The 27,249-nt window shown below is 37.3% G+C and overlaps 2 protein-coding genes across 2 annotated transcripts in view; both read left to right on the top strand.

The window, feature by feature from the left end:
- The window catches only part of LOC111188383 (protein NLRC5-like), a 55,330-nt gene extending 44,316 nt beyond the window's left edge, over positions 1 to 11,014 (top strand). The window contains exon 38 of the mRNA XM_049466663.1: positions 10,977 to 11,014. Coding sequence (XP_049322620.1) covers positions 10,977 to 11,014 — 38 coding nt within the window. The remainder of the gene's footprint in view (positions 1 to 10,976) is intronic.
- Positions 11,015 to 17,650: 6,636 nt separating this feature from the next.
- LOC103032132 (uncharacterized) overlaps positions 17,651 to 27,249 on the top strand; it is a 214,680-nt gene continuing 205,081 nt past the window's right edge. The window contains exon 1 of the mRNA XM_049466411.1: positions 17,651 to 17,800. The gene's annotated coding sequence lies outside the window, so the exon portion shown is untranslated. The remainder of the gene's footprint in view (positions 17,801 to 27,249) is intronic.

Genomic DNA, 27,249 nt, shown 5'->3' with positions numbered 1-27,249 from the left:
CAGAGTGCAGAGAGACTTACTGGAGTTAATCAAAGTGAACAGAAACCTATTCAGAGTGCAGAGGGACTTGCTGGAGTTAATCAGAATGAACAAAAACCGGATCAAAGTGCAGAGGGACTTGCTGGAGTTAATCAGAATGAACAGAAACCGGATCAGAGTGCAGAGGGACTTGCTGGAGTTAATCAGAATGAACATAAACCGGATCAGAGTGCAGAGGGACTTGCTAGAGTTAATCAGAATGAAAAGAAACTGGATCAGAGTGCAGAAGGACTTGCTGTAGTTAATCAGAATGAACAAAAACTGGATCAGAGTGCAGAAGGACTTGCTGTAGTTAATCAGAATGAAAAGAAACCGGATCAGAGTGCAGAGGGACTTGCTGGAGTTAAACAGAATGAACAGAAACCGGATCAGAGTGCAGAGGGACTTGCTAGAGTTAATCAGAATGAAAAGAAACCGGATCAGAGTGCAGAGGGACTTACTGGAGTTAATCAAAGTGAACAGAAACCTATTCAGAGTGCAGAGGGACTTGCTGTAGTTAATCAGAATGAACAGAAACCGGATCAGAGTGCAGAGGGACTTGCTGGAGTTAATCAGAATGAACAGAAACCGGATCAGAGTGCAGAGGGACTTGCTGGAGTTAATCAGAATGAACAGAAACCGGATCAGAGTGCAGAGGGACTTGCTGGAGTTAATCAGAATAAACAGAAACTGGATCAAAGTGCAGAGGGACTTGCTGGAGTTAATCAGAATGAAAAGAAACCGGATCAGAGTGCAGAGGGACTTGCTGGAGTTATCCAGAATGAACAGAAACAGGATCAGAGTGCAGCGAGACTTGCTGGAGTTAATCAGAATGAACAGAAACCGGATCAGAGTGCAGAGGGACTTGCTGGAGTTAATCAGAATGAAAAGAAACCGGATCAGAGTGCACAGGAACTTGCTGGAGTTAAACAGAATGAACCGAATCCGGATCAAAGTGCGAAGGGACTTGCTGGACTTAATCAGAGTGAACAGAAACTGGATCAGAGTGCAGAGGGACTTCCTGGAGTTAAACAGAATGAACAGAAACCGGATCAGAGTGCAGAGGGACTTGCTAGAGTTAATCAGAATGAAAAGAAACCGGATCAGAGTGCAGAGGGACTTGCTGGAGTTAATCAGAATGAACAAAAACTGGATCAGAGTGCAGTGAGACTTGCTGGAGTTAATCAGAATGAACAAAAACTGGATCAGAGTGCACAGAGACTTGCTGAAGTTAATCAGAATGAACAGAAACCAGATCAGAGTGCAGAGGGACTTCCTGGAGTTAAACAGAATGAACAGAAACCGGATCAGAGTGCAGAAGGACTTGATGAGGTTAATCAGAATGAACAAAACCTGGATCAGAGTGCAGAGGGACTTGCTGGAGTTAAACAGAAAAAACAGAAACCGGGTCAGAGTGCAGATGGACTTGCTGGAGTTAATCAGAATGAACAGAAACCGGATCAGAGTGCAGCGAGACTTGCTGTAGTTAATCAGAATGAACAGAAACCGGATCAGAGTGCAGAGGGACTTGCTGGAGTTAATCAGAATGAACAGAAACTGGATCAGAGTGCAGAGGGACTTGCTGATGTTAAACAGAATGAACCGAATCCGGATCAAAGTGCAAAGGGACTTGCTGGACTTAATCAGAGTGAACAGAAACTGGATCAGAGTGCAGAGGGACTTCCTGGAGTTAAACAGAATGAACAGAAACCGGATCAGAGTGCAGAGGGACTTGCTAGAGTTAATCAGAATGAAAAGAAACCGGATCAGAGTGCAGAGGGACTTGCTGGAGTTAATCAGAATGAACAAAAACTGGATCAGAGTGCAGTGAGACTTGCTGGAGTTAATCAGAATGAACAAAAACTGGATCAGAGTGCACAGAGACTTGCTGAAGTTAATCAGAATGAACAGAAACCAGATCAGAGTGCAGAGGGACTTCCTGGAGTTAAACAGAATGAACAGAAACCGGATCAGAATGCAGAGGGACTTGCTGGAGTTAATCAGAATGAACAGAAACCAGATCAGAGTGCAGAGGGACTTCCTGGAGTTAAACAGAATGAACAGAAACCGGATCAGAGTGCAGAGGGACTTGCTGGAGTTAATCAGAATGAAAAGAAACCGGATCAGAGTGCAGAGGGACTTGCTGGAGTTAATCAGAATGAACAAAAACCGGATCAGAGTGCAGTGAGACTTGCTGGAGTTAATCAGAATGAACAAAAACCGGATCAGAGTGCACAGAGACTTGCTGAAGTTAATCAGAATGAACAGAAACCGGATCAGAGTGCAGAGGGACTTCCTGGAGTTAAACAGAATGAACAGAAACCGGATCAGAATGCAGAGGGACTTGCTGGAGTTAATCAGAATGAACAGAAACCAGATCAGAGTGCAGAGGGACTTCCTGGAGTTAAACAGAATGAACAGAAACCGGATCAGAGTGCAGAAGGACTTGATGAAGTTAATCAGAATGAACAGAAACCGGATCAGAATGCAGAGAGACTTGATGGAGTAGGTCAGAATGAAAAGAAACCGGATCAGAATGCAGAGAGACTTGCTGATGTTAATCAGAATGAACAGAAACCGGATCAGAGTGCAGAGGGACTTGCTGATGTTAATCAGAATGAACAGAGTCCGGATCAATGTGCAAAGGGACTTGCTGGAGTTAATCAGAATGAACAGAAACTGGATCAAAGTGCAGAAGGACTTGCTGGAGTTAATCAGAATGAACAAAAACTGGATCAGAGTGCAGAGAGACTTGCTGAAGTTAATCAGAATGAACAGAAACTGGATCAGAGTGCAGAGGGACTTGCTGGAGTTGATCAAAATGAACAGAAACCAGATCAGAGTGCAGAGAGACTTGCTGGAGTTAATCAGAATGAACAAAAACTGGATCAGAGTGCAGAGGGACTTACTGGAGTTAATCAAAGTGAACAGAAACCTATTCAGAGTGCAGAGGGACTTGCTGTAGTTAATCAGAATGAACAGAAACCGGATCAGAGTGCAGAGGGACTTGCTGGAGTTAATCAGAATGAACAGAAACCGGATCAGAGTGCAGAGGGACTTGCTGTACTTAATCAGAATGAACAGAAACCGGATCAGAGTGCAGAGGGACTTGCTGGAGTTAATCAGAATAAACAGAAACTGGATCAAAGTGCAGAGGGACTTGCTGGAGTTAATCAGAATGAAAAGAAACCGGATCAGAGTGCAGAGGGACTTGCTGGAGTTAATCAAAGTGAACAGAAACCTATTCAGAGTGCAGAGGGACTTGCTGGAGTTATCCAGAATGAACAGAAACAGGATCAGAGTGCAGCGAGACTTGCTGGAGTTAAACAGAATGAACCGAATCCGGATCAGAGTGCAGAGGGACTTGCTGGAGTTAATCAGAATGAACAAAAACCGGATCAGAGTGCAGTGAGACTTGCTGGAGTTAATCAGAATGAACAAAAACCGGATCAGAGTGCACGGAGACTTGCTGAAGTTAATCAGAATGAACAGAAACCGGATCAGAGTGCAGAGGGACTTCCTGGAGTTAATCAGAATGAACAGAAACCGGATCAGAGTGCAGAGGGACTTGCTGATGTTAATCAGAATGAACAGAATCCGGATCAATGTGCAAAGGGACTTGCTGGAGTTAATCAGAATGAACAGAAACTGGATCAAAGTGCAGAAGGACTTGCTGGAGTTAATCAGAATGAACAGAAACTGGATCAAAGTGCAGAAGGACTTGCTGAAGTTAATCAGAATGAACAGAAACTGGATCAGAGTGCAGAGGGACTTGCTGGAGTTGATCAAAATGAACAGAAACCAGATCAGAGTGCAGAGAGACTTGCTGGAGTTAATCAGAATGAACAAAAACTGGATCAGAGTGCAGAAGGACTTGCTGGAGTTAATCAGACTGAAAATAAACTGGATCAGAGTGCAGAGGGATTTGCTGAAGTTAATCAGAATGAACAGAAACTGGATCAGAGTGCAGCGAGACTTACTGGAGTTAATCAGAATGAACAGAAACCGGATCGGAGTGCAGACGGACTTGCTGGAGTTAATCAGAATCAACAAAAACTGGATCAGAGTGCAGAGAGACTTACTGGAGTTAATCAGAATGAACAGAAACCGGATCGGAGTGCAGACGGACTTGCTGGAGTTAATCAGAAAGAACAGAAACCGGATCAGAGTGCAGAGGAACTTGCTGGAGTTAATCAGAATAAACAGAACCTGGATGAGAGTGCAGAGGGACTTGCTGGAGTTAAACAGAAAAAACAGAAACCGGGTCAGAGTGCAGAGGGACTTGCTGGAGTTAATCAGAATGAACAAAAACCGGATCAGAGTGCAGTGAGACTTGCTGGAGTTAATCAGAATGAACAAAAACCGGATCAGAGTGCACAGAGACTTGCTGAAGTTAATCAGAATGAACAGAAACCGGATCAGAGTGCAGAGGGACTTCCTGGAGTTAAACAGAATGAACAGAAACCGGATCAGAATGCAGAGGGACTTGCTGGAGTTAATCAGAATGAACAGAAACCAGATCAGAGTGCAGAGGGACTTCCTGGAGTTAAACAGAATGAACAGAAACCGGATCAGAGTGCAGAAGGACTTGATGAAGTTAATCAGAATGAACAGAAACCGGATCAGAATGCAGAGAGACTTGATGGAGTAGGTCAGAATGAAAAGAAACCGGATCAGAATGCAGAGAGATTTGCTGATGTTAATCAGAATGAACAGAAACCGGATCAGAGTGCAGAGGGACTTGCTGATGTTAATCAGAATGAACAGAGTCCGGATCAATGTGCAAAGGGACTTGCTGGAGTTAATCAGAATGAACAGAAACTGGATCAAAGTGCAGAAGGACTTGCTGGAGTTAATCAGAATGAACAAAAACTGGATCAGAGTGCAGAGAGACTTGCTGAAGTTAATCAGAATGAACAGAAACTGGATCAGAGTGCAGAGGGACTTGCTGGAGTTGATCAAAATGAACAGAAACCAGATCAGAGTGCAGAGAGACTTGCTGGAGTTAATCAGAATGAACAAAAACTGGATCAGAGTGCAGAGGGACTTACTGGAGTTAATCAAAGTGAACAGAAACCTATTCAGAGTGCAGAGGGACTTGCTGTAGTTAATCAGAATGAACAGAAACCGGATCAGAGTGCAGAGGGACTTGCTGGAGTTAATCAGAATGAACAGAAACCGGATCAGAGTGCAGAGGGACTTGCTGTACTTAATCAGAATGAACAGAAACCGGATCAGAGTGCAGAGGGACTTGCTGGAGTTAATCAGAATAAACAGAAACTGGATCAAAGTGCAGAGGGACTTGCTGGAGTTAATCAGAATGAAAAGAAACCGGATCAGAGTGCAGAGGGACTTGCTGGAGTTAATCAAAGTGAACAGAAACCTATTCAGAGTGCAGAGGGACTTGCTGGAGTTATCCAGAATGAACAGAAACAGGATCAGAGTGCAGCGAGACTTGCTGGAGTTAAACAGAATGAACCGAATCCGGATCAGAGTGCAGAGGGACTTGCTGGAGTTAATCAGAATGAACAAAAACCGGATCAGAGTGCAGTGAGACTTGCTGGAGTTAATCAGAATGAACAAAAACCGGATCAGAGTGCACAGAGACTTGCTGAAGTTAATCAGAATGAACAGAAACCGGATCAGAGTGCAGAGGGACTTCCTGGAGTTAATCAGAATGAACAGAAACCGGATCAGAGTGCAGAGGGACTTGCTGATGTTAATCAGAATGAACAGAATCCGGATCAATGTGCAAAGGGACTTGCTGGAGTTAATCAGAATGAACAGAAACTGGATCAAAGTGCAGAAGGACTTGCTGGAGTTAATCAGAATGAACAGAAACTGGATCAAAGTGCAGAAGGACTTGCTGAAGTTAATCAGAATGAACAGAAACTGGATCAGAGTGCAGAGGGACTTGCTGGAGTTGATCAAAATGAACAGAAACCAGATCAGAGTGCAGAGAGACTTGCTGGAGTTAATCAGAATGAACAAAAACTGGATCAGAGTGCAGAAGGACTTGCTGGAGTTAATCAGACTGAAAATAAACTGGATCAGAGTGCAGAGGGATTTGCTGAAGTTAATCAGAATGAACAGAAACTGGATCAGAGTGCAGCGAGACTTACTGGAGTTAATCAGAATGAACAGAAACCGGATCGGAGTGCAGACGGACTTGCTGGAGTTAATCAGAATCAACAAAAACTGGATCAGAGTGCAGAGAGACTTACTGGAGTTAATCAGAATGAACAGAAACCGGATCGGAGTGCAGACGGACTTGCTGGAGTTAATCAGAAAGAACAGAAACCGGATCAGAGTGCAGAGGAACTTGCTGGAGTTAATCAGAATAAACAGAACCTGGATGAGAGTGCAGAGGGACTTGCTGGAGTTAAACAGAAAAAACAGAAACCGGGTCAGAGTGCAGAGGGACTTGCTGGAGTTAATCAGAAAAAACAGAAACCGGGTCAGAGTGCAGAGGGACTTGCTGGAGTTAATCAGAATGAACAGAAACCGGATCAGAGTGCAGCGAGACTTGCTGTAGTTAATCAGAATGAACAGAAACCGGGTCAGAGTGCAGAGGGACTTGCTGGAGTTAATCAGAATGAACAGAAACCGGATCAGAGTGCAGAGGGACTTGCTGGAGTTAATCAGAATGAACAGAAACTGGATCAGAGTGCAGAGGGACTTGCTGATGTTAATCAGAATGAACAGAAACCGGATCAGAATGCAGAGAGACTTGATGGAGTTAGTCAGAATGAAAAGAAACCGGATCAGAATGCAGAGAGACTTGCTGATGTTAATCAGAATGAACAGAAACCGGATCAGAGTGCAGAGGGACTTGCTGGAGTTAATCAGAATGAACAGAAACTGGATCAGAGTGCAGAGGGACTTGCTGATGTTAATCAGAATGAACAGAAACCGGATCAGAATGCAGAGAGACTTGATGGAGTTAGTCAGAATGAAAAGAAACCGGATCAGAATGCAGAGAGACTTGCTGATGTTAATCAGAATGAACAGAAACCGGATCAGAGTGCAGAGGGACTTGCTGATGTTAATCAGAATGAACAGAATGCGGATCAATGTGCAAAGGGACTTGCTGGAGTTAATCAGAATGAACAGAAACTGGATCAAAGTGCAGAAGGACTTGCTGGAGTTAATCAGAATGAACAAAAACTGGATCAGAGTGCAGAGAGAATTGCTGAAGTTAATCAGAATGAACAGAAACAGGATCAGAGTGCAGAGGGACTTGCTGGAGTTGATCAAAACGAACAGAAACCAGATCAGAGTGCAGAGAGACTTGCTGGAGTTAATCAGAATGAACAAAAACTGGATCAGAGTGCAGAAGGACTTGCTGGAGTTAATCAGACTGAAAATAAACTGGATCAGAGTGCAGAGGGATTTTCTGAAGTTAATCAGAATGAACAGAAACTGGATCAGAGTGCAGCGAGACTTACTGGAGTTAATCAGAATGAACAGAAACCGGATCGGAGTGCAGACGGACTTGCTGGAGTTAATCCGAATCAACAAAAACTGGATCAGAGTGCAGAGAGACTTACTGGAGTTAATCAGAATGAACAGAAACCGGATCGGAGTGCAGACGGACTTGCTGGAGTTAATCAGAAAGAACAGAAACCGGATCAGAGTGCAGAGGAACTTGCTGGAGTTAATCAGAATGAACAGAACCTGGATCAGAGTGCAGCGAGACTTGCTGGAGTTAAACAGAAAAAACAGAAACCGGGTCAGAGTGCAGAGGGACTTGCTGGAGTTAATCAGAATGAACAGAAACCGGATCAGAGTGCAGCGAGACTTGCTGTAGTTAATCAGAATGAACAGAAACCGGATCAGAGTGCAGAGGGACTTGCTGGAGTTAATCAGAATGAACAGAAACTGGATCAGAATGCAGAGAGACTTGATGGAGTTAGTCAGAATGAAAAGAAACCGGATCAGAATGCAGAGAGACTTGCTGATGTTAATCAGAATGAACAGAAACCGGATCAGAGTGCAGAGGGACTTGCTGATGTTAATCAGAATGAACAGAATCCGGATCAATGTGCAAAGGGACTTGCTGGAGTTAATCAGAATGAACAGAAACTGGATCAAAGTGCAGAAGGACTTGCTGGAGTTAATCAGAATGAACAAAAACTGGATCAGAGTGCAGAGAGAATTGCTGAAGTTAATCAGAATGAACAGAAACTGGATCAGAGTGCAGAGGGACTTGCTGGAGTTGATCAAAACGAACAGAAACCAGATCAGAGTGCAGAGAGACTTGCTGGAGTTAATCAGAATGAACAAAAACTGGATCAGAGTGCAGAAGGACTTGCTGGAGTTAATCAGACTGAAAATAAACTGGATCAGAGTACAGAGGGATTTGCTGAAGTTAATCAGAATGAACAGAAACTGGATCAGAGTGCAGCGAGACTTACTGGAGTTAATCAGAATGAACAGAAACCGGATCGGAGTGCAGACGGATTTGCTGGAGTTAATCCGAATCAACAAAAACTGGATCAGAGTGCAGAGAGACATACTGGAGTTAATCAGAATGAACAGAACCTGGATCAGAGTGCAGCGAGACTTGCTGGAGTTAAACAGAAAAAACAGAAACCGGGTCAGAGTGCAGAGGGACTTGCTGGAGTTAATCAGAATGAACAGAAACCGGATCAGAGTGCAGCGAGACTTGCTGTAGTTAATCAGAATGAACAGAAACCGGATCAGAGTGCAGAGGGACTTGCTGGAGTTAATCAGAATGAACAGAAACTGGATCAGAGTGCAGCGAGACTTGCTGGAGTTAAACAGAAAAAACAGAAACCGGGTCAGAGTGCAGAGGGACTTGCTGGAGTTAATCAGAATGAACAGAAACTGGATCAAAGTGCAGCGAGACTTCCTGGAGTTAAACCGAATGAACAGAAACCGGATCAGAATGCAGAGGGACTTGCTGGAGTTCATCAGAATGAACAAAAACTGGATCAGAGTGCAGAGGGACTTGCTGATGTTAATCAGAATGAACAGAAACCGGATCAGAATGCAGAGAGACTTGCTGGAGTTAATCAGAATGAAAAGAAACCGGATCAGAATGCAGAGAGACTTGCTGATGTTAATCAGAATGAACAGAAACCAGATCAGAGTGCAGAGGGACTTGCTGATGTTAATCAGAATGAACAGAATCCGGATCAAAGTGCAAAGGGACTTGCTGGAGTTAATCAGAATGAACAGAAACCGGATCAAAGTGCAGCGAGACTTGCTGTAGTTAATCAGAATGAACAGAAACCGGATCAGAGTGCAGAGGGACTTGCTGGAGTTAATCAGAATGAACAGAAACTGGATCAAAGTGCAGCGAGACTTACTGTAGTTAATCAGAATGAACAGAAACTGGATCAGAGTGCAGCGAGACTTGCTGGAGTTAATCAGAATGAACAGAAACTGGATCAAAGTGCAGCGAGACTTCCTGGAGTTAAACAGAATGAACAGAAACCGGATCAGAATGCAGCGAGACTTCCTGGAGTTAATCAGAATGAACAGAACCTGGATCAGAGTGCAGAGGGACTTGCTGGAGTTAATCAGAATGAACAGAAACCGGATCAGAGTGCAGCGAGACTTGCTGTAGTTAATCAGAATGAACAGAAACCGGATCAGAGTGCAGAGGGACTTGCTGGAGTTAATCAGAATGAACAGAAACCGGATCAGAGTGCAGAAGGACTTGCTGAAGTTAAACAGAATGAAGACAAACCGGATCAGAGATTAGAGGGACTTGCTGGAGTTAATCAGAATAAACAGAAACCGGATCAGAGTGCAGAGAGACTTCCTGAAGTTAATCTAAATGAACAGAAAACGGATCAGAGTGCAGAGAGACCTGCTGACGTTAATCAGAATGAACAGAAATCGTGCAGGTGGTAATGGAAAAGTGAATCAGAGTGACAAGACCAAGATTTCAGATCCAGATTCAGCGATCCAGAGTCCTAAAACACAGGAATGTACACTACCCCAGATTCACCACATGAAGCAAAAAATTTGAACAGTGGGGACAAATGATGGCCAAAAAGAATTCCTCAAGGACTGTAGAACAGAGAAATGTCTCTGCCCTCTCAGAACTGAACTGTGAATGTATCTGTGAAATTCTGTCAATGATCATGTATCTTTTGTGAGGTTCGCTGTCTGTTGATTTTGTTTATTGGAATATCAGAAATACATTGTAATAATTTGTGCTCCTCAACTCAAACACAACACAAACATTTGACCTGTTAATATATACATATTTTATATACAGTATTTCAGTAGATTGTTTGATAACTCATTATTTTAGAGCTGCCCTTCTAGACCCCAGAACATGCTATATGAGTGTTGAATATGTGATGAATATTTGATGAATAATTTAATAAAGAGAAGGGCAAAACCTTAACTATTTGTTTTTATTGTATATAATTATTTAGTTATATATTGTAGTTGTTAAGTATTGGATTCTTGAATAAAAAGAAATAACTTGCTACTATCAAAGTACTTTTTAAGCTAAAATTACAGTGTTTAACTAGTACCCAGTATTCCTTACCTCATTCTTGGATGTTGAGCTTTATATTTAGGGATTCATAATGGAACAATGCAAATTAACCAGATAAAGCATTTAAATGAAGCACAAGCTTTTTTATAAAGAAACTGCTATATTTACTAAGAAATGGCAGTTCTTCAAACATTGTTTTATTAAGGTGTCAATTCCAAAAACAATTGATTTATTAGGTTTTTTAGACATTTAAGTATTGAGCTGTCCTGCTCTCACTGTCTCATTGTGTTTCTGACAAGGCATCCTCCACATCATCATCATTGGTCTGACTATTTATTAAAGAGGAAGGAAGGTGAAATGTAAAAAGGTAACATTTTTACACACACATAAGTAATGTGATTGCATCGTTTGTCCCTGAGGATCAAATGGGATTAGAGAACATAACTCTAATAATGACTTATATCCTGTGGATCAGGATCAGAGAATATCCTGACATATTTTATCTGGTACTGATCCTTTGTTTTTAGCATAGACCAAAGACAGCAATTTGAGCACTCTGCAATATGTACCTACACTGTAAAAAAATATTCATTGGCTCAACTTAACTTAGTCAAGTCATCATTTTATTTTGACTCAGTAAAATTGTAAATACATACAATTTTACATTTATTTAATTTAACTAAGTCAAAGCTATATGATAACTTGACTGAATTAAGTTGAATGAACTTAAAATGTTATGTATTCACAACATAACTGAGTCAAAGCTAAAGAGTAAAGAGTGAACTTCAAGCCAAGATACTGTGATCACTAAGAACACACAATAAAGTTAATGTGCTCTTACAGCCTACAAACACAGGCAATCAACACATATATTATATTACTGCACGACTAGGATAAGGTAGCTTTGGGCAACAGACAACCCAAAGATGGTAAGTAAGGTAGAGGCCACACCCAATATGCAACGATATGGTGCCAGGAGCCTTATGGGAAAGCGGTATGAACCAGCACTGTAGAAAGAGCATAGACGTGTAGATTAACTAAAAGTTGGTTCAAATTACATTTTTTCTTTGGCTCAACAAACATTTTTAAATTTACAGGTTGAAGATCTCTGAACTGGCAGGTAAGTTCACTCAACTTAATAATAACCAAAAAACCAAAAATAAAACTGAAATAAGAACATTAAAATGAAAATGCAAATATTGTTTTGCACTTTCTTTTTCCAAATGTGTGTAAATATTACGACAAAATTCAAAACTAAATTTAATCACTTCATTTCCTGTTACATTGTTTACTTGATCACGGATCATATGTGATAAATATAAAATGAATATTAAAAAGGCTATTTGCCATTTCATTTTCATTACCATATTGGTATTTTAAAGTCAAATCTAAAATGAAAAATCTAATTGTAAAAAGAAAAATATTAGCTTCATTTTGGCCTTGCCTTTCCTTGATGGACTGCATAATAAATGTCAAAACTAAAATCAGAATACATTGGTAACATTTCTATTTGTTTTTTCCTTGGATCACAAACTGTCACTTTGCTACCAATTTTGTGTTCGTCATTTTAATTCTGTCAGGCATGCAGGCTTTAGTATATATTAGGGCTGCAGGATATTGGAAAAAAATTGACATTGCATTTGTTTGTTTTTTTGACAATATATATTGCATATTAAACAATACAGCCCCGCCCCCACCCGCTCGCTGTCTGGCGACAGAGATCCAGACCGACCAAGAGCTGAGTCAGCGCTTTAGAATCAGCCAAGCACTCAAAACCCAAAGGGAAACAGGAAAACAATAATAATCAAGCATTTAAATAACCTTTTAAAAGGTAAATAACAGCGTTTTTCTGGGATTAAAAGCGTGAATTCAGCTGTAACTGGAAAGATCTATGTAAATCTGTGCTGAACTGAGGTGCACACTTTTGGACAGGCTGTCAGCCGCTGCTTACAAGCACATGTCCAGCCATGTGGAGGCCATGCAGTTACCTAATGTTTACTCCTTGAACGTAAATGGCGACACACAAAACTCACAGACTTGAGAAAAACAGAGACAACCCTAGATTCCTAAAAATTCAGTGTCATTTCCAAAACAAAGCTATAGATATTGATGAATGCTGCTCCAGCTCTGAGGCATACCTAGAGTATTTCAGCCCAGTTATAGAAAAATATTTACTTAGTGTAATTAGCTCATTAAAATCATCATCATGTATATTAGATCCAGTACTGAATGCTCTTATCAGTTTAAAGTACAATATGGAGGACCTCTGTCTAAATCAGATAACAGACTGTATTAAAGAGATAAAAAATTGGATGCCACACATCTTTCTCTTACTTAATTCTGATAAAACTGAGGTCCTTCTATTAGGTCCTAATATTGATAAAAACCTAAATATTAATACTGTAGACATAGACGGTCACTTAATTATACCTGGTAAAACTATATGTTCTCTCATTTAATGCACACATATGTAGCATAGTTAAATATGCATTCTTCCATTTAAGAAATATAGCTAAAATCCGCAGTATACTCTCTCTGGAAGATGCTAAGATCCTGGTGCATGCATTTATAACCTTGAGGCTGGACTACTGCAACTTGTCGTTGGCTGGAAGTCCACATATATGTCCACATATATTGCTTCATAAACTCCAGCTAGTTCAGAATGCAGCTGCGAGAGTGGATACTAGAGCTAAAAAGTTCAATCACATTACTCCTATGCTTTCATCCTTACACTGGCTCCCTGTTAAATTTCGAATAGATTATAAAATACTTCTCCTGACGTATAAATCCCTCAATGGTCTGGCACTGCATTATCTGGAAGAACTTCTTACTCCTTACAATCTGCCATGTTCACACCTCTCCCAAGACGCTGGTCTGTTATTAGTCCAGCGCATTAGAAAAAAATATGCAGGAGGAAGAGCTTTCTTTTATAAAGCTCCCCAACTTTGGAGTAACCTCCCTATTAATATACGGGACTCAGACATACTCGCAATCTTTAAATCTAGACTTTAAATCTTTCTCTCTTACTGTTGTCTAGTGCTGGGCGATAATGGCCTAAAAAAATCTTCAATTTTTTCACAAAAATCAGATTTTCAATTATAATCGATTTTTCACCCTTACTAAAAATTAAACTACAGATGACAAAGAAATGGTTCAAACATAGGTTTACCTGTAAAAAAAAATCAATTAGCAGTTTTGCTCAAAATATTGCAATGCACACAACATTATGGGTGACATACCAGAGTTCAAAAGAGGACAAATTGTTGGTGCACGTCTTGCTGGTGCATCTGTGACCAAGACAGCAAGTCTTTTCAAGAGCCACGGTATCCATTGTAATGTCAGCATACCACCAAGAAGGACGAACCACATCCAACAGGATTAACTGTGGACGCAAGAGAAAGCTGTCTGAAAGGGATGTTTGGGTGCTAATGTTTTTTTTAAATATATATATAATAAGAACACCTCCTCAATGCTGAGCTCTCGTTCTTCATGCAAAGAACAAGAGCACCTCAGTATTTGATATTCTTCCTATCTTATAATTGTTCAAATTTCCGTTTTTTTACATGAATTCTATGTAAAAACATTTTTAATAAACAGTTTTAATAAACATGTCACCTTTGTTTTTGTTTTTTTTGTGAAATAAAATATTTGCCTAATGTACATCTGCATAGAAATTTTAATCTACATTTAAAGGTTTTTCGTTGTCTTTTTTAATGAATATTATATGTACAGATCTATGTGTAAAGTTCAAATAATTCACTTCTAATGAACTGACAAAGATGTGCAATTGCACTTACACAGCCTATAGTCTTTGTAGAGAATTATTGCCAGTAGAATACGACTTTAAAGGAACATAAAGCTGCTGGCACCATGCCTAATGCCAGGCTAGAGGGGTATCAAGCCAGAGCTCTGAGCTCTGAGCAGTGGAACTGTGTTCTCTAGAATGATAGAGCTATTAATTTGTTGTTGTTTTTTGTTGTTGTTGTTGTTTCTGTAAGCCAAAGAAGAAACAGGCTTACACTGTAAACACTGTAAAGAAACTTTTGTTCTTAAATAAAAATGTATCTTCGTAACACTGTTCATCTGGTCACCATACACTGGCAAAATATTTCTTCTCATATCTTACATTTTTTAAATAATAATAACAATAACAATAATAATATATTATGGATGGTTATTAAATATTAATTAATTATTTATTAATTCAATATTAAAGATAGTTATCATCAGATCAGAACAGATATTGAGTGAGCAGTAAATCTTACAGGGTTCATTTGTCTTCGTGGTAAAGTGCAGGCTGTAATAATTTATTTTCGCCACCAGATGTCACTCTTCTTTGAGGCTTCGATGCCTCAAATCTTTTTGACACAATCAGGAAGAAGCTTCAAAAGCTTCAGTCAGACTTCATCAACCCATCACCCATATATTAGATAATAATATTAGAAACAGGTGAATTGGTCCCCCCAAAACATTATATCGTTTGGCTCAGATCAGCTGTACTATTAATGAGGAGACAGACCGGACCAATCACGCAGCCTGTTCAGGTATTAAGTCCCGCCTCTCAGTAGAAACAGCCAATCAGCTTGGGTTCATATTGGCAAATGTGTCCCCCCCAATATCAAGCCCGCTCCTACGCCCTTGAGAACAACCATCTCTGCAGCAATCCACCAATCAGGCCTGTATGGCAGAGTGGCCAGGCAAAAGCCACTCCTTAGTAAAAGGCACAAGGCAGCCCGTCTGGATTTTGCCAAAAGGCACCTGAAGGACCCTCAGACAGTGAGAAAAAAAATTCTCTGGTCTGATGAGACAAAGATTGAACTCTTTGGTGTGAATGCCAGGTGTCATATTTGGAGGCACTGCTCATCACGAGGCCAATACCATCTCTACAGTCAAGCATGGTGGTGGCAGCATCATGCTATGGGGATGTTTTTCAGCAGCAGGAACTGGCAGACTAGTCAGGATAGAGGGAAAGATGAACGCAGCAATGTACATAGACATCCTGGATGAAAACCTGCTCCAGATTCTTGACCTCAGACTGGGGCTACGGTTAATTTTTCAGCAGGACAATGATTCAAAGCACACAGCCAAGATCTCAAAGGAGTGGCTTCAGGACCACTCTGTGAATGTCCTGGAGTGGCCCAGCAAGAGCCCAGATTTGAATCTGATTGAACATCTCTGGAGAGAATCTGAAAATGGCTGTGCACAGACGTCTTTCATGCAACCTGATGGAGCTTCGGAGGTGCTGCAAAGAAGAATGGGCAAAACTGCCTAAAGAGAGGTGTGCCAAGCTTGTGGCATCATATTTAAAAAGACTTGAAGCTGTAGTTGCTGCCAAAGGTGGTTTTACAAAGTATTAAGTAAAGGCTGTAAATCCTTATGTAAATATGATTTTCTTTGTTTTTTTTATTCTATTATTTTTCAAGAAAACTTTTTCCACATGGTCATAATGGAGTATTTGTGTAAAATTTTTAGGAAAGTGATAAATTTAATATTATTTGGATTAAGGCTGTAACATAACAAAATGTGGAAAAAGTGAAGCACTGTGAATACTTTCCAGATGCACTGTACATGTTTCATAGGCGCCACCGGGTGGCGTTCTTAAACCGTTTACGTTTTTAAATTCAAACCATCCAAACTCTTAGTCATTGATCACCTAATATTTGACCAGAAAGACATCTGTCATGTTTTTAATGTACATTTCGTTACAGGTGGTCATATATTTAAAAATACTGAAAAAAACTTGCTACCCCTCTACTGCCACGCAACCACCATGATGTCCTTACATTCCAAACCTTCTTTCCATGTGGCTAATGCTCTCGCTGCTATTAATCCTCAGAAAATTACAAATCAGGTCTGAAATTATACTTGGCTTGCAAAATTGGTTATTGAACATATTATTACATATATTATTACATATATTACATATGTGACCTTTCTAATTTTATCTGGCAAATATAAATAAGTACCATCTTGAAACTATTATGTCTAGTATGTCAATCTGATATCAGAGAAAGGCATATAATCGTCTTTGCAACAATTCTCATTGTAAATGACCTGCACACAGCCTTAAACAGGAAGAATCACATCTTATATCTCATCCATGATTTCTATAAACAACAGTAATTATAATACCCACTCCTCTGACAGGATAACCTGTAAGGTTCCTGTAATTTTTACTAAACTGGAAAAATCTGCTTTTAGCTATAGTGCACCAGTGAGCTGGAATTCACTACAGAAAACTCTACACCTCAGCTTGCTTGTGTTACTAAATGATTTTTTGTTTTAATCTTTTTATTTATTTTATTTATTTTGTCATTTTATTTATTTTATTTTCTATTTTACCTTTTGGCCTTTTACCTGTTAATTTATTTTGTCCTTTTATTTATTTTATTTTCTATTTTGTATTTTTATTTTAGTTTTATTGTTTACTTTCTTTATAATCTTAGTGTTTTTTAGCTACTTAATTTTTAGTGTTCTATTATTTTGTGTTAATTTAGGTTTATGTTTTACTGTTCTAATTATTTATCTTTTTGACTGCTTTAAATTTTAGCCTGTCAACTTATTGTATTATTTTGAATTATTTTGTTTCTACTTAACTTTGTTTCCCGAGTTAAAATATAGGTTATTTAATTGTTATAATATTGCAATACATATTTGTATTTGTATATACTTATATACGTACTTATATTTTACAACATCACGAATATCACACGCTTTAGTACCGCAGACATAATTAAGAAGCGTTTAAACTGCTTCTAAACATGCTTTGGCTGTATCTTCAGAATCAGATCACCCAGAAGACAGCTCACGGTAGCAGTAACGCTAGCGTCTTTGTTGTTGAAAAATAGTTTTCTGTTGAAAAATAGAAACATTCGTGCGTTTCTACTTTAAATTTTAGCAAAATACTTTTATTTAGGTTCGAAAATTAAAAGAATATTTGAATAAGTAGTTAGTTATTCGTTTTAATTTGAGTTTTTAGCCGTTTAGCTCTTTCACTCCCATTCATTGAGTACTCACTTGCGGGTTCCCTCTAGCGGTTATTTGATTAAACTGGGGGAAATAGGAAGTGGGCAGGCTCTCCGGATAAAAACAGCTCTAGTTGGGAGAAAACGAAACTAAAAAAGCTAGACTGCAAAAAGATAACTGCGTAGTCATTTCCTCGGCGCTCGTGTGTTCGATTATTTCGACGGAAACGAAGAGATACATCACAGATATCGTCCTGCATCGTTTTTATACTATTGGTTATTTCATGACTTAACGTTAGAGACTAGAAAGTATTTTAAGTCAGAAGACGGAAAGGTAAGGAAACGTTCTTTACGTCTCTATGCCTAATTATTAACACACACATACACACACACACACACACACACACACACACGTTATTTTAATACACGCTACTTGTACAGTACAGGACATTGTTTATATGGGTAGCTGATACGCGGTTTAGGATTATGCTTTACATGTTTGTTTAACTTGTGTGCTTTAGGTTAACTAACAAAGCCCCCGAATGCTAGGAGGAAGTCCGTAGGCCTTTGTAGGTTCGTAGGCAAGGGCGTACCCAGATAGCCACCGAGTGCTGGCCCAGAATTGGGCCTTAGCTGGTTTCTGACTATCCTCAAAGGTGGCCCAGAACCGGCCACCGGACTCAGCCCAGTGTATTTTTGAACGTAGGACCAAGTCTGGGCCTTATTCGGTTTCTGACTGTTCTGGAAGCTGGTTGAGATTCGGTCACTGAACTCGGCCCAGTGTCTTTTTCAACGTAGGACCAGGACTGGGTCCTACACTGGTTTCTGACTGTTTGAAGCTGGCTGAGATCCGGCCACCGAACTTGGTCCAGTGCCCCACACTGGGCTGAATAGTCCAGAGTAAGCAAACTGCTTATAACTGAAGGTCCTTTGTCTTTTACTGTTGGTGAATTAGTTTTCTAAGAACTAGGAGGTTCAGGAACCTACAATGTTATTCCTACTACTACAAGCTACAAGCTATTTGTACATGAAATTAATGTAAACACCCACTTTGTACATCAGTACATCAATATGATTATTATATATTATTATAGGAAACACTAATAAGGAACTTACCATTGGTTTAAATAGAGTATTCTGTTTACTAAATTAGTGTTAATGAGAGAAAAAACTTTGTCTGGAAGCTCAAAGAAAGACATGAAACAAAGATTTATTTAATTCATAAAGTTTACATTTTAAAAAAAAAAAAGGGAAAAAAGAAAACAGAAACAGAATACAATTTGCAAATCATTTTTAACTCATTCAATTGAAAACACTACAAAGACAAGAAAGTAAATGTTGCAAATATTAACTCATTTTGAATTTGATGCCTGTAACAACATTATGTATGCATTATGAAGACCGAATAACCAGTAAAATGGAGCAGTTTTTCAAATATTTTATTTTACGGATCTGAAAATAAAAAAATAAAAATATAACTTTTTCCTGTTTTTTTTTTTTAGCATATTTTGACCATTACATTTTTAATTGAATAATTTTAAGTGTTTTAAAATAATTTTGTATAGGCTTCTAAGTAATATTAATTCATAAAATTGAGTGAAAAGCTTTAAAGTTTGAGTATGTAATTTCAGGCGAAAATTGGTAAAATTAGGTTTAAGAGGCTAATTTCCAAGAGACAAGTAACAGCAATGTATATAGTTCAACAGGTATCTGAAGTTGAAGCACAGCAACAAAACTCTCAAATGGACAAGGTAAGACCTGTAGTAAAGTTCGCCAGTAGTATCCCCCCCAAAATGTAGAAATCCCCCTTATGTGACACATTTAAGGGGGGAATTCCCCCCCATTTAAAAAAATGAATTTTAGGCCCTGGGCCTAAAACATTTTTACAGTACTGTACATATACACACATACTGTATAGGTTTTTGTGTGTGTGTTTGAGCTGTACTATGGAGGACCAAAAAAGTACATAAGTATAAATAAATAAATGCACATACAAATGTAGAAATAAATAAATATATACATAAATAAACGAATAAATAAATAAATGTTGAAATAAATAAATAAACATATAAATCAATGCACATATAAATGTATGAATAAATAAATAAATAAATAAATAAATACACGCATAAATATTTGCATAGGTAAATAAATTAATTAATAAATACATTTCTTATTTATTTATATATTTATGTGCATTTATTTATTCATTCATTTATTTATTTCAACATTTATTTATTTATTCATTCATTTATTTCAACATTTCTACATTTATTTATTAATTTATTTCCACATTTCTTCATTTATTTATTTATTTATTTTCACATGTCTTCATTTATTTATTTCTGTATTTCTGCAGTTGTATGGTAATTATGGTCCTATCCTCGCTCTAAAGCAGGATTGGTTGCGGCTCGCTCGCGCGCCGGGACACAGCAGTACAGCGGTTGTCTTTTATACAGTAATTCACAAGGCAACAGACGTGGGCGCTCCAGTAAAGAAGTGTTTTACACACCAGTACAGTGGTGTATACACCAATACACCCTACATAACAGTGTTTTACACACCAGTACACAACAGGACAGTGGTGTATACACAAGTACACACTTTGCTGTTCAGTGTCCCGGCGCACACCCCGCTGTGCTGCTGTATGTCCCGTCGCACACTCCACCGTCCTGTACTTCGGGTATCAGTGAGACAGAACAAAAGGGATGGCACAGCAACATCGCTGCTATAACCCTTACTGCAGTAACAACTGCTGAAAATGAATGAGGGTCAACAGCTTCAAAATGTCGCCGCTGCAGGCCAAGACAGGAGCAGTAGAGCCAAAACTACTGGAGCTGCAGCTCAAAAACTAATCCTGCTTTAGAGCGAGGATAGGACCGCCTACCTAACTATCATACAAATGCAGAAATACAGAAATAAATAAATTAAGAAATGTGGAAATAAATAAATTAAAAAATAAATAAATGTGGCAATAAACCAATAAATAAATGTAGAAATGTTGAAATAAATGAATGAATAAAGAAATGTTAAAATAAGTAAATTAAAAAATATATAAAAAAATAAATAAGAAATGTATTTATTAATTTATTTATTTACCTATACAATTATTCATGCATGTATTTATTTATTTAAATATTTATTTATTTATTCATTTCTATGTGCATTTATTTATATATTTATTTCAACATTTATTTATTTATTCATTTATTTATTTCAACATTTATTTATTTCTACATTTATATATATCAATATATATGTCAATTGTCATTGACTGGGTAATGCGCCACACAACGGAGGATGAACCAAGGGGCATAAGATGGACACTCTCCACAAACTTAGAAGACCTAGACTTTGCCGATGACCTGGCCCTACTGTCACACACCCATCGACACATGCAGGAGAAGACGACTTGCCTGAACACCTTTGCACAGCAGGTCGAACTGCATCAGCCGGACAAAAACAGAAGTAATGACCCTGAACTCCACCAATACAACACCGATCAGCATAGAGGGATAAGTCCTTCCGATGGTTAAAAGCTTCACCTACTTGGGCAGTGTAGTTAAGCAAGATGGAGGAGCAGGCTGTGACATCCAAAACAGACTGAGCAAAGCCAGGGGCATCTTCTGTAGCCTAAGTAACATCTGGAAGACAACCCAGTACAGCATCTACACCAAGCTGAGACTTTACCAGAGTCTGGTCCTGTCCACTCTTCTGTACGGCTCGGAATGCTGGCGAAAGACTGACAACGACCTTAACAAACTGTCAGTCTTCCACACCAAAAGCCTTTGAAGAATCCTGGGCATTTTTTGGCCAAGGACAATCTCCAATGAGGAGCTGCTTATCCAGTGTGGACAGGAGAGTAAGACCACCATCCTGATGAGGAAACGATGGCGCTGGATTGGCCACGCCATCAGAAGCGGGAACAACTCCATCACAAAAACTGCCTTACGCTGGACTCCAGAGGGAAAACGCAAGCGAGGCCGGCCTAAGAACACCTGGCGACGAACTGTGGAGGCAGAAATGAAGGCCCTAAACCACATCTGGGGCACTTTGTGGAAACTGGCCCAGGACAGACAAAAGTGGAGGACCTTTGTCGCTGCCCTATGTGCCGACCGGCATAACAGGCACTGATGATGATGATTATGACATTTATATATGCATTTATTTATTTATTGTTTTATTTCTACATATGTAATTTTTGGTCCTCCATACTGTACTACTTAAATATATAAATACATCTACATTAATTATAAGGAAAATGTGTTGATTATAGAGATTAAAATAATATAAAGACAATTAAAATAAAGATCATTTTATAATTCATTGATGTCTCCTCCTCAGTAAATTTATATCTTACTCCCGTTTGGAGAACAAGTTGGCATTAGCTTGAGAGCATTAGACACCAGTATAGTTTTGCTTATTTATATGTTCTGAGTAGGCTCTAAAAACAAGTTATACCTTCTCTACACATATTTAATAGTACGCTTGTTTCTATAGATACAACTATCAACTAATAGAATTAAAGTACAGTTAATGTTTAATGTTAAATATGTTTATTGCAGTCATATTTACAAATATAATGCTGTTATGTTTTTCCTTTTGTATGACATGACCATTTTAAATTCAGCATCACATTCTTGAAATAAGTACTTGGAAAATTGGGCACTAGCAGAAGCTTAAGTAGGGGCAGCAACATTAAAACATATATTAATTTACTGACAATAATAAAATGCATCTATGATTTCCCTATTTCATTTTCTGCCAATATAAAACATGAATAAGTTAATTGCTCTGAAAAGCTCCACTATTTTACTCAATGCTGTTAAATTCTCCTTTTGTGTTTAACAGGATAACTGTGTGTGTAATATAATTTTAAACTTTTTCAAGTAAAACATTTTTGTCTCTAGTATACACTAATATACTGCATACACAGTGTTGGGAAGGTTACTTTTAAAATGTAATCCCTTACAGATTACTGATTACATCACTCAAAATGTAATTTGTAACGTAATCAGTTACATTACTTCAAGTGAGTAACGTAATCTGATTACTTTGGATTACTTAAAATATTGTCATTTTTTTAAGCCTGAATGAATGTAACGACCACATATTGCATATTATTCTTTTAATTTTCTTTCCGGTTAACAAATAGATAAACAAATAAAACATCCTTTTCAATCACTCTATAAAAATACTTATGAAACCATTTCATCAAACTATTTTATGAAACACTTCTATAAATTGATAATAAAACCATTTAAAACCAAACAATGTAACAACAACTGTAAGCTGTCTACTTGCAGGTTTGCCACCAGTGTTCATTTTGACAACAAATTTTGATTTAGTCTTAGTCATAGTCTTGTGACGAAAATAGCATTTAGTTTTAGTCACAATTTAGTCATCTGAAATGTTTTTAGTTTTAGTCGACTTAATGTCATAAGAATACAGTCTACTAAAATTACAGTAAATTTAGTCGACTAAAATGTAAAGGGTGTAAATGTAAATGCTTTCTCATCAGTTCCCTTGAATTACTAACTCTACACGTATACGAAATGAAACATTTAATAACCACTTGAGTAATATTGTTAATGTTTGAAAGTGAAATATATTTATATATGATTTAATGTATATTATTATTATTGTAGGTGTGTGACTATACATATTTTACATTTAAAATTTTGCTCTAGAAATCAGGTTATTAAACATCTAAATAGTTAAATTATAGTTTGAACAGAGCTGTGGACGCAAAAACAGCTTTTAAAGGATCTACTTTTATCTCCAGCACTAACCCAGCACACCTACTGGAGCTAGTCTATAAATGAGATCAAAAACACACATTCACACACTGTCCTGTAGAGATGCTCTCAGGATGTACTGAGAGACTTCATGAGTTAAAGTGAAAAACTTGTAAGAAAGTGCTGTAAGAAACTGTACACAGACTTTTGGGTTCAGAGATTCACTTATTTTATCATATCAGAGCGATTTCACCGCAAAATGTTATTTGCGTTTTGTCAGTGTTGGATTGGAAGAGCAAAAATAGGAAAGTACCGCAATGTAATCCATTTATTTTAGCAGAGTAACTGTAATCTGATTACCACTTACTGAAGCAGTAACTGTAACGGACTACAGTTACTTATAATTTGTAATCTGATTACGTAACGCCGTTACATGTAATCCGTTACTTCCCAACACTGTGCATACACAAACAACTTGGAGTGTGATTTTGCAAATTAGAGTAATGTTGACTAAAGATTATTTGGTAGTAGTGAGTGTGTATATATAAAACTGTGCTAGCTAAGTTAATAAAGTACTTACACTTTTATGTTTATATAAAACTGTGCTAGCTAAGTTAATAAAGTACTTACACTTTTATGTTTATATAAAACTGTGCTAGCTAAGTAATTACATTTTTAACGAAGTAGCAGAGTGTGCAGGAACGTATTACTGAACTCTGGAATAAACAATACAAATAAAGATTTTTTTTTTCAATTTTTTTTTCAAATAATAACTGAGGCTAAGATATAACATGTTTTTGATAAGAGAACTTAATAGTAGTGATGGCAAAACGAGGCTTCGTGAACCAATGGGGGTTTCCAGCCTAAAGTTTAGCAAAAAGGTTCATTACCCAAAGCCTTGTTGAATCCTTCTTACTAGTGACTCATGCTGTACAAAGGAATATACAACAGATTAAATTAATCATGATTTCCAAATATAAAATAAACAGTTTTCGTCTCAGTGAATATGTGTGATTGCATTGGAATATTATTGGTTGAGTGTTGTGATGGTGAACACTTGTAATAAATAAATAAATACATCAGTTTATTTGATTTTCTTTTATACAATCCTTCCAGCCTTGAAGAATACCCATTAACATGCACTGAGGAGGCTGGGGTGCATAAAATATCATATTATATATAATATTTGTTTGCTCCAGTGTATAGGTGCTGCGAGGCTTGAACCTTCCATTTTGTAGCTACAGCCAAAATTAACCGTTCCCCACTTACACACCTAACATTAGTTAAGTGTAATTTTGGCCCTCTGTCCTTTATTTACTAACAAAATTATACTAGTGAATTTTGATTGGCAACACAAAATATTTTTGTTAAACCTTAAAATAAAATAGTGTGAAAAAATAGGTATACAGACCATAAACAGCAGATTGAAACTCACAAGACCTTCAGCTGAAAGGCAATCTATATAATATATATTATGTTTCTGTTGATCTATATGAGCATTTTAGACTGGGAACACAAAACTAGTTAATGTGAATTTAACAAATCAGAACGGTTTTAAGCATTCAACATCTCACTGAACAAACTACGTTGAAAATCCTGCACTGTCACACTACCAAAATCAATAAAACAGATAATACTGGTCTCAATAATAATCAGTGGTTAACATACCTTAGTGAAAAAAGTAGATTAAAGTATACTAAGCATTATTATGCTATAGTGCACTAAAGTGTAACTTGTAGCCACATTATTAATCAGTACATTTAAAGAGTGCTAAAATTGAACAACTTTTTTTGCACTTATTATACTTTAGTACAAAAGTCTAAATTGTGCCAAGTGTACTTAACTGTACTAAAATGGAACTATTTTAAATATACTTAAGTAACATTTAAGCATACTTCATGTATGTAACCCAATATTTAAAATATTCTTACAGTAAAATTAGAATACATTCAATTATTTAAGTATTATAACTGTATCACTATTATACACCAGGTATATTAGGAATGTACTAAGAATTGATGTTAAATATATTTATATTAGAGTACAAATATGCTTCTTGTTCCTGTCTTTTGTAGGTAGTGCACTTCTAGTATACTTTGTTGGATATAAAAATATATTTTAATGTACCGTACTACAATTTGTAGCATGTTACAAATGTACTTTAATTTTTCATTTGACATTTAATGTGTAATATAATACTGTATCCTATAATTTACTATTGATATTTTCCTACTTATAATTACAGAGCATTGAAATACATTTTAACTGTTATATTAATGTAATACCTAAATATATATTTTTAAAATTTACCTATGCAGTAACTGAATTCACTTTCTAAAAAGTGAACTACAGTAAAAACAGTTGTTTTTAACACACTTTGTTAATGTAGAAAAGTATATTTGGAAATAAGTATTTTAGAAGTATATTAAATAACATTAAAGTAAAAGTATACTTTTCTGTTTATTTTAAATACACTATATTGTATTTGATCAAATTTTACTTTTAAACATTTGACGAAAGCATAATAATAATAATATACTTTTAATAAATTTTCAGTAAGTAAATAAATTTGTTAGTATATTTACAGCATACTTAGACATTTCTTAATATGTCTTAAGTACAATTAACTATATATATTTTTCAGCAGGGTAACACTATCTATATGCTTAAAGGCTCTGACCGAAAAATATCCTGTAGAAAATAAATTTGCTTTTTAGGGTAAAAAAAGGCAAAGGTTTTGATTAGTGGGAGGTATAGAATACTTTTTCTGACGACAAAGATTCTGTAGATATTATAAAGTCTTTACTGTTCACTAAAGCATTTATATGTGCTTTAAAGGCAGTAGTTGATGCACTGCACTAAAGGAACAGCCTTTCATTGCTAATCTGTTTCCTGTCTACAACATGTGACCAAGCAGACAAAGTGAAAGTAATTTAGTGCAAGCCTTATATGGTCAAGGCTGCCATTTGAATACTTAAGCTCACACTTCTCTAACCACTTTATACTTCTCCCTTTCTGATGTATATTAAATTATACTTCTCAATTGAGAATGCTGGTAATCTGTGTGAAGTTAGAGTTTCAAATTGATTAAAGTTAAAGTAAAAGTTAAAGTTAAAGTACATTTTATTGCATGTTTTATATTCCAGTAAATCCCACATACTTTAGTTTTTCTGTTAATGCAGATAATACAGTATTAAGCATGTAGATGGGGTTGGGAAACTTGAACCCTAAATAACAATTTTATGATTGTCTTGTTAAAATCAGTAAAATTAATTTAGTCTAAGTGTCAATGCATATAAATAAGTAATTAGCCCTGTACATATTGTCTTGATTCTCAACCTGAATGTAGATACATATATGTACAGTACATTAAACAATTCAGTAGAGTGATAACATAAAGAAAGTAGAAGTGAATGTTCTAAAACTGAACTATATTGCATCCAGACTGTCAGAGTAACTTTATATGTTTATATGGGTTCTTACCCACACTTTCATATTTTTCGCTCATTCTCTCTGTAGATTTTAGTGACAGCTCAGAGAGTTAAGTATTCCTGGTATAGTATCAAGGTTCTCTATGATAAGTCCTTTTTTATCTGCTAAAAGAAATTATATAATAAAAGAAAAGTCCTTTCCATCTAACAATTTTTGGTTAATAGTCAAGAGTCAAGTCAAGTCAAGAGGCTTTTATTGTCATTACATCTGAGTACAGGTACACAGTGTGATGAAATTACGTTCCTCCGGAACCATGGTGCAACATAGAACAACAAGCAATAGACAACATAAAGTGCAGGAGTGACGACAGTGCAACATAAAATTATAAAATTATAACACTAAATAACAATAAATACAATAAATACAAAAGACGAGACAATTTAAAGACAGGACAGTGCAGTACCGATACGGTATAATAAAGTGTATAGTGGGGATAAGGTGCAGAGATGTGTGACATACTGTAACATATAGAACATATATAATCACAGCAGTTACTGAGGTAGAGTTTATAGTTTTTAAGAGTGCAGCAAATAAAGTCATGTCAGCCTCTGTG

The sequence above is a fragment of the Astyanax mexicanus genome, chromosome 17 (genome assembly GCF_023375975.1).
Source record: "Astyanax mexicanus isolate ESR-SI-001 chromosome 17, AstMex3_surface, whole genome shotgun sequence".
Classification (NCBI taxonomy): Eukaryota; Metazoa; Chordata; class Actinopteri; order Characiformes; family Acestrorhamphidae; genus Astyanax; species Astyanax mexicanus.
This window is presented reverse-complemented; position numbering and strand designations above follow the sequence as displayed.